Genomic DNA, 13,146 nt, shown 5'->3' with positions numbered 1-13,146 from the left:
AAAAAGTGAAATTGAAAAAAAAAAATCTACTTAACAACATCGAAGCTCTGGTAAAGAAAGAATGGGTCAATATATTAGACGACTGGACCACCCATCTGGTGTCAGGAGGGGCATTAGTCACCTCTTTAAATGTTATGTCCCCACCAGGGTGGATATACGTGAATATTTTTTTTTTATCAATACCAATTTAAGTGATTAGATGGAAAGTTTTATTGAGTTGCAACATTTATTGATGCAGTCCATTACAGCCCATTTGAAATAATTTTTTAATGTCTTGCTCCACTCTGTCAATTGTGTCAACACTTAAACTCTATATTTATGTATCTCTATTATTTATGTATCCATTATGAAAACAAAATCTCAACTCTTTGTATGCTGATGCTTTACATAGACTTGATGTATTTCTTGATATAAAAAAAAAACAACTTTAAAACTAATGAAATGTGTCTAATGGAACTTTAGTTTACCTTAGTAACAACAAAAACAGGCCAAACGACAAAGAGCTAACAAAAAATTAGTAACTATTTAGGGCAATTTCAGATTTAATTCTTAAAAAAAAAAAAAAAAACAAAGAAAAGAAAAGCAGATAATTCAATTCCAATCTGGATAAACCTACTGAAAATTTTACAAACTGGTATGTTAAAAACCAGTGCTACATTCCTACTCTGACACACTAATGTGACGTGACAGGGGGTCGTTTATGGCTAGCTTCTTATTCTCCATTAATTCACAGAATCAACAGCAATAAGTCAATAAATAATAACGCGAGTCGATTTAAAGTTTTATTGTTTATAATTGAAAACATGAGCTCATGCAGATCCAACAGGAGGAGAGGCAGAAGTCCTGACAGGATACATCCATTCATCCATTAGCCTCTGAAACAAAGCGGTTCACATACATCTGAAAGTCTGTCGGTTCTGCTACTTTCACACGATGCAAACATGGATTTATGACACGTCTAACCATCAGCGGGTGCAGTTTGGAAAACCGGGTCACATCGGGAGACGCTTACCTACAGCACAGTCAGGTAAAGACGAGCCAAAAACACATACATCAGCTTCCAGCGGCCTGAAGCCGACTTTTAAAGTGCGTTTACAGTCCGAGTACTGTGGGATTAGCAGAGGCATGGGGAAGATTAGAGACACGACCAAAGATGGCGGGAGGAGATTAATGAGACCAGGATTCAAGTATGAAATGGAGCAGAATGAGACTGAACAGGTGAGCAGCCTGTGTGATACAGGTGCATGTCAACGCATCAGACTATCACCGAAAAGCTAACGCAGGAATTTGATTCAAAAGGTCAAACTTCTGGGTGATTTCAAATATTTATTTCTGCTTATTTTAATGATTTTGGTTGTAACTAATGAACCTCCAAAATGTACATTTTTAAAAATATGATATTTTATAAGATAAAATAAGGACTTTTAATTCAGAACCATCCCCAAACATTTCAATGGGACTTTCCTCGATAACCCTCTTAAAGAAGTGGTGGTTGTGTTTTTTTTCTTCCACTAAACTTTCTGGTAAAATGTTTGACTAATCACTATGTGAACAACCCACTTCTTTAGCTTTGACCCTGACAAACTGTCAGACTAGCAGGCTTCTCCATGACTGTGTATGTCATAACAAAAAAAAAACAACATTTTTCAATCGAATTACAAAAATAAACTTTTTGACCATATTCTAACTTATTGAGATGCACTTATCAATACGACTGATTCAGACAAAAACCCTTGATTGTTTACTGCACATCGACTTCTCCTAACCGTCTGTCGCCACAGTTTCGTCTTCATCCGCTGATATTGAGCTGACACCAACATCTCGTATGATTTTGCAGAATGTGCATAATATGTGCAGCACGCAAACAAATACAAGGATGCGAGTTACAGCAGCACGTCATGCGGTCTTTGCAGGAAGATACCCTCGGTCCGGCTAAGCCCGGTTAGCTAAAGGTCACATTGTAACTCTGTGAGACCGCAGAGACACAGTCGATGCTGCTGCGACGGAAAGACGGCGTTTCACCTCGTGTGCTCGCTTTAGTTCCTGTCTTACTCCCTGTTCGGTTGTGGATCTGCCCGGGGTCGGACTGTAAACAGCTCTCGCATCCAGGCGTTAGTTAGGTCGAGGAAAAGACAGGAAGGCAAACTGGAATACTGGGACAGAAACCAGTGGCTTGGATGAGGGTTCCACTGGTAGTTGATGGGTAAACACAAAGAAGACATTTTTTTTTTTTGGTTTGTTTTTTTTTTTCTTCATACCTTCCCACAGGATGAGTGACACAAGTTAATATTCCAGTTATAACAGACGACACTTCTCATGTCCCCCCCCTGTCGGTTTTCACCGTAATACAAAAAGTCATACAAAAATGCCCCGACGTTACATTCATTGAAGAAAATTTGCAAACTACTTGTTTTTTTTTTAAAAGTGCTATTTTACTGATAACATTTGTTGTTTTTCCTTTCACACCCATCTTTGTCTCTCATCCATCGTCACGTAGTAAGTCTCTATTCAAAGACACCAGGGTTTGATTCACAGTATCGGGGTGTAACAGTTGGTGGCCAAACGGGTGCAGCTTTTAATTTAAGCGGGAGAAGAAAAAAAAAAAGGGGGATTTAAATAAAGTTGGGTCAGAGCGTTCTGGCAGTGCCAAGAGTTCAGATGCTTCCAGGGAAGAGCAGCTGCCTGCAGGGAGCGCTGGTGGGAACGGTCACGCTGTCCTTGGAGGAGACGATGCGTCACAACAAACTGGAGATGAGGAGGGGGGGGGGGGGGGGGGGGGGGTGGGTAAGTAGCAAAGTTACGTCAAGGTCAGTTTCATCTAATCTAAACTTGACAGGAATCCAGGCTGAAACTGGCATCTAGAAAAAAAAACAACAACAAAAAAAAAAAAAACCGTGGGCTTGACATGTTACTGCAGCCTGAGTTGGGATCCTACTGTTGAGGAGTAGATATGGAAGGTGTTTGTTTGGGTGTCTAATTCAGCAGCAAGGTCGTCTCTCATGCCTCCATGTACTGAGGAGGGGGGTCCTTCGGCGGGATGGCCACCGCTTCCTCGTACGGCGGCAGCAGGACCTGTGTTGGAAACAAAGAACTGAAGCTCAGCCACTCCGAATTTAATAGAAACTCTCGTTTTTAATTTAGCTAGAGGTTCACTGTAAGTAAAACAATAAACTCTTTTCTTTGATTAGATGTTAAAACCCATCTCTATGGTCTTACATTTTAGCACGTTTGTCTTCATAGGAATCCAGACACGTGAAATGCAGACTGTGATTTCAGTCTGCATGTTTTGAGGAGATTGTTCTCCATTTACCTAATCTAGAATCTAAAAAAGAAAATCTATTCTCAGAAGAATAGGCCACAATCAAATCTTTCTTCAAAGCACACGGTTGTTTTTAGCCAAACTGAATGAAGTGGTGCAGGGGTGAAGTGGTAAATTGAAATTTAAAAAAATTAAAATAGACAACAATGAGTTTAATTTGGAGATAATTGTTTTCTGCTGCACCCTGCACTTTCCATTTTAAGAAGATTCTGATATGTCAGTGAAAATTTTAGCCTAGAAAATAAAAAAAAGGTGTCCAAAGGTGATGGCAGATTTCTTTCTAAATAATAAAACAACAAAACGTCAAAAACATAAAAAAAAAAACAAAACAGAGAGAAAAGACCAAAAGGAAAGTTAAGAATGAAGGAGACAAAGAAGTAAGTGATAAATTAAAGTTCCTGGTTTCTTCCCATCGCCCTGGGAGATGGTCATTTTACAGATCGCAGAACCAGCTCTAAGGAAGCGTCGCACACAGGCCGGCTTGTGAGCCGCTCTCTGTCAGAGGTCTTTCTCTGTGAACAAAGTTATAAAACCAGCACTGCCCGCTAATTCAGAGAGCGAGAGAGTACGCTGGGAGAAACAGCCGGAGAGGCCCTGCGAACTCATCACTGCTAGGATTTGAAATGAAGCAGACAAGCAGACAGTTATGTAACGCTTCCAGAAGAAGGCAGCGCAGAAAGAGATATGTGGAGAGAGGAGGGGGGGGGCGAGGAGAGAAAGAGAGAGGGGGATGACCCTGGTGCATTTTAATGGCATTTATAGAAAAGCACAACAGATAGGAGGAAGCAGCTGGGTGCTTAATGTCCGAAGGCTGCGAAAAAAGCTATTTGAACACTCTTGGCTTTTCGTTGGTAAAAAAAAAACAACCCCAGAGTGCTTTATTTATCAGCGGGCAGAGTTAATGCAGAGTTAAAAGCATGTTTTAGTGTGTTTTTAGTCCAATCTAAAATTGGTTTAACCTTGCTGTTTGCCACACATCTCTGCTGCATTCAGGAACACATTGCTCTTTCATACTGTGATTAAAATGCAAGCAGCAGATGCTGTGGCCTTCAACTGACCTGGTTACTCAGGAACTTTGACTACTCTTTCACAAAATAAAAATTACAAGCAAAGTAGGAAAGCATCAGCATTATGTTAAAAACGACCTCAGTTTTGCCTCAGTTGGAATCAGAACCACAGTCAACATAAATCCAGTGAAATTCAGAAAATAAAATAGAATCACACACAGTTTCTAAGCGATGATATCATTACTCTCCTTTGGTAGCACTTATTTTTGTTTACTATCCTTTGTCCCTATATAATAGTACGAATGACAGAAAAGGTACAGCTTCAAAATAACAACTGGTCTGCATTGCGTCTATTAGTTTTATTGTGTCCTAGGCAACTCTGTTGTTACCTTCACTGTCGACTGTGATCATTTGAATGTGGTTTCGTGAGAAGTTTTCCTTATTTGCTTGTGTTTTGTGTATTTCCATTTAACTTCTAAACTATCTTGGAAGTAAATGGAAGTCTCTCTGGGGCAAAGCCGTTCAGAAGCTCCAAACTACAATCGAAACGTTTTCTCCTTTCATTATCCAGGAGTGAAAACAGTAAGTGGAACATGTCTAATGTTCGCCGAAGGCCCCCATGATGCACGGCGTGACATCAGAGCCTGCTGGATTAGCAGCTGTAAACGGAGTCGTGTGTTTAAAGAGGGAAAGCGTCATCAGCGTGAAGGGTGGCCACCGGAGCACAAGGACAAAGAGACAGACAGATAAAGTGCTGCGCATGGAGTCGACCGGGGGTGTGAGGCAGATTAATGTCTTATCTATCAGGTTGGAGGATTATAAACACGACAGACACATGGAAACCATGACCGCGCTAAAGCCTCTTAGAAACAAACGGCGTTCACGCCGAGGGGGAGAAACGGAACGGGCAACACCGGAGGAGAAGCCAGCAGAAACCCGTCGACTATCAGATCGCCGAGTCCGACCGAACAACAACTAAACACCGAATCAGGCCGGATTCACCGCGCGGTACACAGTCTACGCAGCTGCGCTTCTATTTACGACAATTATTTCTGCGTAATTACTCAACACAAGACGTTTGAACAAACCTCGAGTTCAAGTTCCCATCAAGCAGATGAAGGAACAAAGACTCAGACCCAAAGGAAGCTGCTGCAAACTTCCCAGAAAACTGTAACTCAGCAGGTAAAAGTTGCTTAGGTGACAAAGAGAAAAGGAAGAAAATATTTCAAGCTTTCACCTTTTTCCACCACTAGATCTTAATTATAAATTCCAGCCTGAATTAAAACTAAAACTAATTTCGGTTCATACTCCACTACTTAGAATTTCTAAGCTGATTTTGCAACACAAAGCGACAACTTCACCTTCTTTTAATAAAAAAAAAAAAGTAATATATTAAAACTTTTGTTGTTGTTGTCAGATTTACGCCACGCCAAATTATTTCTGAACTCTTTCCACATCTTTACCTGGGCAGGAATTCGACGTGGTGCTTTAAATTCTAAATCTGAATTCAGTCTTACATGTGGATTTTCATAGTAACCACAATCAGACAATAACTGCATCAGAATTTTGTGAATCGCAGCTTAAGCGACGGCGGCTTACAAAGAGCCTTTCAGGTAGAAAGCGTGGCCTCTCTTACCGTGTAAATAACACCTGAACGTGTTGAGAGAGGAGAGGAGAGACGGCGACTCACCGCCGTGTCGTTTGTTGTGACGTAAACCAGGACTTCTGTGGTGCCTCTGCCGCTCACGTATCTGTAGCAGTTCCACACACAGCCAATCAGGTAGGCCTGTACACAGGAAGTAAAACGATAAACCAAATACAAATATTAACACGCACAGAGCCTTCAGTTATGCTGATGATGTTTTGTTGTGATTTATTCACGAAGGTGGGTTAGATAGTGACATGCGACGGCGTTATTAGAACGTTCTGGATCGTTTCCTCGTCCTTACTGAGGCCTTCGCCATTCTACCAGAAGCAACTTAACAGGCATGTCTTGCTTCACTGAGGCTATACCTGAATGAAAGGGAGGTCTCTGACTTGGCAGAAGAAGAGCAGATTCATTGTGCGTCTGTGTGTGTGTGTGTGATTAGCCTGCTGAGTCGGTGCCCCTGCCAGCACTGGGAGCTATCAACCAGGAAGCCAAACAGAGTGCAAGCCAATCACTTTACCATCTGCTGAGCCGACCTCCTTCTCCGTGTTAGGTCAACTCAAGCAGTCAGCATCAATTTGCTCGAGTTTGAAACGTTGCCTCGCTCGTCAACTCGTTGTTATTCCTCGCGTTGCTTTTCTGTCGACAATTTTATTCTTTAATCAACTGTACACGGAGTACGAATGTGCATTTCTTTCCTGTGGTTTGCGTTTGATGCATTTCTTATTGGATCTCACGAGAATCACTCCAAACCCCCCCCCCCCAAAAAAACAACAACCTCTTTTCTTCAAGTTTCTGCATCTCCTTTTCAACCCAGTCACTCAAGACATTTAAATCTTCCTCTTCCCTAAATCGTCTTTTCTTTCATTTTCTATCATCTTTTTTTTTTTATCCAGCTCTTCCTTCCTCCCCCCGCCTCCCCATCTGTCGGTGTCATCTCTGCCAAGTGCAGTCAAGTGAAGGATGTTGGCTTGAGGAGGAACGTCAGCAGGTGCTCACTAAGGAGTCCTTGAGCGTTAGCATCTGGTGCTTTCTGCGGGTCTGGATGCTCTGTACAAAGAACGGCAGCAATTATGCCGTCCTTGTATACGGCGGCCCGTGTCGCGAGCGCATCGTTTTCCAGCATGGACTCTATAAGCTGAACCAAGTTCACTGTCAAAGGCACGACATCTCTAACTGTTTTGACCGCGGGCTGTTTTCCAGTGGCTGCTTCCTGTCATAAAAACCCCGGCTCTGGCTTCGGATATCCGCCGACAACGGCTCTAATCTCGGCTTAGAGGAGAAACGACTTGATTTGATTGTACAGATGACTGCAACTTTATGCCCCATCACGTCCGAGAGCCTCGGAGTGTAGCTGCGCCTGGAGAGTCATCGGTGCATGAAGGGAGAATCGGTTTGACAAGAGTTGGATTCCTGACGTCCACGACCCTCTGCTCTCTGACGGCGGGCCTTTTCCAAAAGGATCCATGCTCTTTAGATTTGTTCACATTACAACTACAAGATTCAAATTTTTTTGTTTTGTTTATGCGATAGACCAACACAAAGTAATGGGAGAAAAATGTATTCCCGAGTCTTCTGTTTGTTCACGGATATTCTCAAACATTTTTAGACGTTTTAGTTTCGAGGAGCGCCTACCTTGAAGGAGAGGATGCAGCCAATGAAGAGCAGGACTGCAAAGACTAGGCACATATTGTTTGTGGACATGATGTCCTCCTTGTAAGGGAATGTCTCCGGCTGGACAAGACGAGCAGAGGAAGAAAAAGAAATCAAGAACAAAAAAAGGCATCTTTAAATCAAGGAGGTCAACAATGATCACTTAATCTGCATGGCTAATATTCAATTTAACGTGTTAATTTCACTAAATGATTCTACAGTTGAAAAAAAAAACTGCTGTCTTGACTGCAGTTTTAAAAAAAAACATAAGAGCCTCTAGAGCGGGTGTTTTGAGATTTACTGAGCTGCTGCTCACCAGCTGTTGGAGGTAGTCCTGCACCGTGTTGGGATAAACCACCACACTAATGGCCACCAGCGTGTTAAGGGCAAAGTCGAAGATCTGGTAGCAGAAGAATGGGATGATCCAAGCAGCGTGTTGCTACGAGGGAGAGATTAGGATTAAACAGAGAAACTCATTTTCTGATAAATCCAGATTGGGGTCTGCTTCACGTCGGCATCGTGCGTTCTACCTTGTAAGCACCATATGTTGCCATGCCGCATATAAGAATCATGAGAAGGGATATTGCAGTTGCAATGCAGATATCTGCAGGAAATGAGAGCGAAAAACAAAAGACAAAATAACATTAGAAGGACAGTTTACAGACGAAAAGTAATAAATTCATGCCTTCTTAAGGACTGTGACTCAAGATGCTGCATGCTGGTGATCAGCAAAATTTCTACTGACTGGTGCAATAAATGATGATTGTTTTTCTTACAGTAATCTGTGGATGGTTTAAATAATTTGTGTAACCAACACTGTAAGCATATTTCATTCTGCAACACATATTGGTCAAAAGACCAGTTTTGGTGTTAAAGAAACATCTATTTTTTATATATATATTTATAGTTTGATGCATTATTCTAAAAAGGCTTTTAAATGGTTAGGATTTTTTTTTAAATGAAAAACATTCAAAATAAGCAAAAGATTTAATCTAATAGCAAACTTGAGTAAAATTATGCACCAGAGATGAACAGGAAAATGCACGGTGACAGAAATCAGATGACCTTTTGTTTGTTTGGTCCTGATCAGTGATCAGCCGAATGGAAACGAAATAAATCAGATGTTTCTTTCAATCTGTAATTCCACCATACAACAGCACTGAAAGGTCCCACTAACAACACTCTTCATCTTCACCGTGGAGACTATTACTGAAAGAAGACGACTTAGCCTTTGCTAATTTTAATCTTAGCTCAATTTAATGAGTTTAGTTGTTTAAAACTTTCTGAAAGCTTTAAACGATACTTGCTGCTTATGCATTAAAGCAAGTTCAAAATGTCAACTCTTATAGCATTTTCTTTATTTATATTAATAAAATCCAGTTATATATATATATATATATATCTCGCAGGCAGATTGAAGTCTCCTCTTTTATGAAAAACAAATAGTTTTTCATAAAGAATTAATGACCAATCAAAACAGGAAGCCTAGAAAAATAAACATCAAAAATGCTGTTTTTATCTCTGCTTGCAACATAGCTGTTAAACAGAAGACGAAAACAGTGCATTTTCATAAAACCAAAACCTTATGGAGCCTCTGTCCTCAGTCTGCTATGAACAGATCATAACCAACATTATGTAAGAGGTGCTAAGTTTACCAAAATCTCACACGTTCTCAAGTCTCACTGATGAGCCACTTGCTACTGTCAGTGAAGAACTAAAAGCATCCACTGATAGGGGCTCCTGTGTATTCTCTGTGTCAAGGCTCCAAACTGTTACACTCATTAATATTCTCATACTGTATATCAATGTGTTCAGGCTCTATGGTCATCCAACATAAACCTTATGTTTAATAGTATTACACAAAGATTATTTTGTCAAATTAGACAGTGTCGCTTTACGAATACCCATTGCCCAGACTATAACATTGATAATTCCACAGTAAGTATACCGAGTCATATAATAAAATACAAACGTGTAGCTCCTATTGGTCAAAGTGGAATAATGGGGTTTTGCAAACATAAGTTCATCACTATCAGGGGATCGGTTGCTCTTGTTGTGCTTTTATTTGCTGCTGATTCACAATTTACCAGCAAGTTCCCAAATTTTGTATTACAAACATTTCTGTGTACATGATCAGTAAAGATGGCGAAATATGGCAAAAGCAAAGAAAATAAAAATGTCAAGACGCTTTTGTCCACACAATCCCATTGGCTCTCGGTCTCTGCCCGTTGCAGAGCAAACGTGTTGGGATGGGAGTTAGTCAAGATGGCGGTTTTAATCTGAGAATTAGAGCAGTCATTTTTAATCAGCTGCCCGGGACAGTGTCTGAAGTCTTCCAGAGGCGACCGTGATGATGACAGTCGCTGCAGGGAGAGAACTGAAAATACACATCAGGCAGTCTGATTTGTTCTCTATGCTGCACAGCTAACACAGCTACGTCTGTGCTGAGGGCAGTTGGGCAGAACAGCGAGACACATAAGAACCCAGATGTAGATGGCCCGCAATGAGTATCAGAGAATCAGGGGATCCATCCATGTCCACTTTTGAGTCAAAAAAACAAACAAACAAAAAAAACAAAAAACAAAAAAAAAAAACATAAAAAACTTCAGAACACGATCTGAGATTCCATATTAACACACAAAGCAGTTATCTCCTAATCACAGAAGAGCGTTCAACTCAAAACACAAAACAAAGTCGTGACTCTTACTTGCATCGTCCATGACATCGATGTCAGTTCCCAACTCGGAGCTGGTAAGGTGGTAGCGGTACTGAACTGGGTCATAGAGAGCCGACAACAAGATGAGTAGGACCACCGCGTTGATTATCTGAGGGAGGAAAGAAAAGAAATAACAAAGGTAAACTACGGGTGAGTCTTCAGGCAGCACCTGGTGCAATAAACACATCCTTTGCTTAACACATTTATAGCAGCATTTTTGGTGATCCTTAGTTGTTTTTATTGAGTCCGGCTCTTAGGTGTTATTTTTTTTTTTAAATGTCATTCCTTTCTTTCAGTAACTCTGAAAAGATTAACCATACCTATTTTCATCACGTTTGGATTACCGTAATAGTCTTTATGTTAGCATTGGGCTGTTACGGATTGGTGGTCTGCAGTTGGTCCAAAAAAATATCGCACACAAACAACCACTTTTAGCACTCTTAGAATGTAAATCCTTATTTCTATCGCCACGGCTTTATTTTAAAGCATTGTTAATGGTAGTGGGGTCAAACAAAATAAAAGAAGAAGGCTTTCCAAAGGTCAAGGATTTGCAAAGCTTACTGAACTATGTTTAAAACCACAGGTTAACGTAAGAGTAAAAACAGAGGCAACTAGCTATATTTAACCTGTTACAAATGTAGGACAAATTAAAGACTGGTTACCTAATTCGTAAAAAGAACCAAACCAGGCGAAGCTTTCTGAGAAAACTAAGCAGAGTTACTTAAAATACCAAGAAATTGTCCTGGAAAGGTTCAGTTTTATAGGCTTATTTGGTCTCTTACCCTGCTAGATTTCAAGCTGAAACCAAAAGGTGTTGGGGAAAAAAAAAAAAAAGAAAAAAAAAGAAAGAAAGAAAGAAGCCTTTTTGACAAAAAAAACAAACAACATTTTTTCATGACCCTAATGAAGTTTACACAACCCGTATTTTATAGAATCTATTACTGGAATAGTTTAATTTTGTACGGGTGTGAATTTTCTCGATTGTGCACGACTTTAGAAAGGGTGTACAGGGGCATCATTTTTTTGGGGGGTGGGTGTGGAGAGGCAAAGATTTTTCTTTTCTTTTCTTAAATGAATTCATGTTTTGCAAACATTGTACTTATATATACATACTCATAGGCCCATATCAGGTTAAGTTATTTATTTATATATAGGAATGTTTTGAATATAAACGATAGTAGTATTTGAAATGTAGAAATTTATAATACATTTTTTTAAACAACATGAAGGTACCTGCGAGGAGACATATTAAATCCTAGTAAAATAATTTTTCTAATGAATAGGGCACCAAAAGTGGCTCCAGCCCAGGGCCCCACATCCTTCTACATCCAGCCCTGAATCTATGTATTATAGTTTTCGAGATGGAGCCCTTTTAATTTGGTTTAGAAGCTTTAAAATTATTTGGAATGACCTGTTTTAAGTTATCACAAACGTACGGAGCCCTCTAGGGGACATTTGTATTTTTATTTGTTTTTGCGTTACCTCGCAATAATGTACTGATCAGTTCATTCGACATAACTGATTACTGTAAGCCTTCTTACGGTGACCATCGTACTTTCTGCTATTATATAAAGTTTTCGTAAGGTTGTTCCATGTATGTTAATATCTCGTTGTGAAATATCTTAAGTGTTATATTTTTTTTTCTTTAGGACATAAATGCACCACAAACCTATGACATAAATGGAAACTTTAAAGAAATAATAAAAAAAAAACATCCAAACTATTTGGACTATTTCTGAGTCATCTGACGGTTTTGATTGTGTCTTTTTTGTGTTGATAGTGAGAACGCAAAAGTTTTGCGATGTAACGCAAAAAGAAAATATTTTTTCCCCCCATGTCCCCTAGAGGGCTCCGCACAAACTGAATAAAGATTTAACGATAAAAATATATATATATGCATATATAAAACAGCGTTTTATAGAATCTGTAATGAGTTGTATAACATTACAGGTAAAATCTGATTTTAGATTTCGAGCTAGTGCGGATCACGGATGGTTCAACGGAGGGAAACACCTGCGAGGCGGATGCTAACTTCGTCGTCTAACGGTCGCTTCAGCTCATTAAACCGGGGGAATCCGAAAAATTTCAAAGTAGAGAAAAAAAAACAACAACAACTCACCAGCAAGTTCGCTTAGTAGCTACTACCCAACTTGGAAAACATTCCACTGACCCACCCTGCTACACATTCGGTGCCCACAGAGTCATAGTGAAAAGACTGGACCTTACCATGTACCATATTCCCAGAATAATGGTGCCCGTCCGTACATGGCAGCAGAGGCAGCAGCTCGTCGAGTACCACCGGTCCCACGGCGAAATCATCTTTCACTAACGCTGTGTTGTTTTTTTTAAGCGGTTAATTCATGAATGCTGCTCCCCGACAAAAAAAATTAAAGATACTCTAAGCTACAGTGTCAGAAGCAGGTGAAGCGGCTGGCGCAGCATCCAGTGGACGTTTGAACTGTTTTTTTTTTTTTAACAGAGTGTGGAGTCGTGCGAGCGGAGAGGCAGAGGGAGAGGGAACCGTTAATCTGGTTTATCCTTCCGTCACGTGACCAGGGATGATTTTTTTTTTAGAGTCAAAATGAGAGAAGGATGATGATGATGGTGATGATGATGATGATGATGATGAAGACCACGGAGAATGTTTTGAAATAAAAATAACAATCCAATATATTAATTTGAAACTTTCTCGTTATGTTTTCTTGCAATTTATCCTTTTAGCAGAGACAGAATCTTGTAAAAAAAAAGCGTTCTTCGTGCTTATCGAACGTTTCACATTTGTCATTTTACAAGCACGTTTTTT

General features: G+C 40.1%; 1 protein-coding gene across 1 annotated transcript; it reads right to left on the bottom strand.

Moving 5' to 3' along the window:
- Positions 1 to 769: 769 nt before the first annotated feature.
- On the bottom strand, positions 770 to 12,877 carry laptm4b (lysosomal protein transmembrane 4 beta). Its single transcript, XM_008422069.2, has 7 exons — positions 12,570 to 12,877; positions 10,335 to 10,452; positions 8,158 to 8,231; positions 7,944 to 8,066; positions 7,610 to 7,708; positions 6,017 to 6,112; positions 770 to 3,072 (listed from the first exon to the last, which is right to left on the bottom strand). The coding sequence occupies exons 1-7, from the start codon at positions 12,660 to 12,662 to the stop codon at positions 2,998 to 3,000; spliced, it is 678 nt and encodes a 225-aa protein (XP_008420291.1). The 5' UTR covers positions 12,663 to 12,877; the 3' UTR covers positions 770 to 2,997.
- Between the last annotated feature and the right edge of the window lie 269 nt (positions 12,878 to 13,146).

This window comes from Poecilia reticulata, linkage group LG11, assembly GCF_000633615.1.
Source record: "Poecilia reticulata strain Guanapo linkage group LG11, Guppy_female_1.0+MT, whole genome shotgun sequence".
NCBI classification, from domain to species: domain Eukaryota; kingdom Metazoa; phylum Chordata; class Actinopteri; order Cyprinodontiformes; family Poeciliidae; genus Poecilia; species Poecilia reticulata.
The sequence above is the reverse complement of the archived record's forward strand: the minus strand, read 5'-3'. Positions and strand labels throughout refer to the sequence as shown.

What these genes read in the sequence shown, in the direction of transcription:
- laptm4b (XM_008422069.2), bottom strand. Translation starts at nt 12,662, where the DNA reads ATGATTTCGCCGTGGGACCGGTGGTACTCGACGAGCTGCTGCCTCTGC. An exon ending in CGATGTCATGGACGATGCAA is followed by an intron (nt 8,232 to 10,334) that starts GTAAGAGTCACG and finishes CATTTCCTGCAG; the next exon opens with ATATCTGCATTGCAACTGCA. An exon ending in CAACATATGGTGCTTACAAG is followed by an intron (nt 8,067 to 8,157) that starts GTAGAACGCACG and finishes TCTCCCTCGTAG; the next exon opens with CAACACGCTGCTTGGATCAT.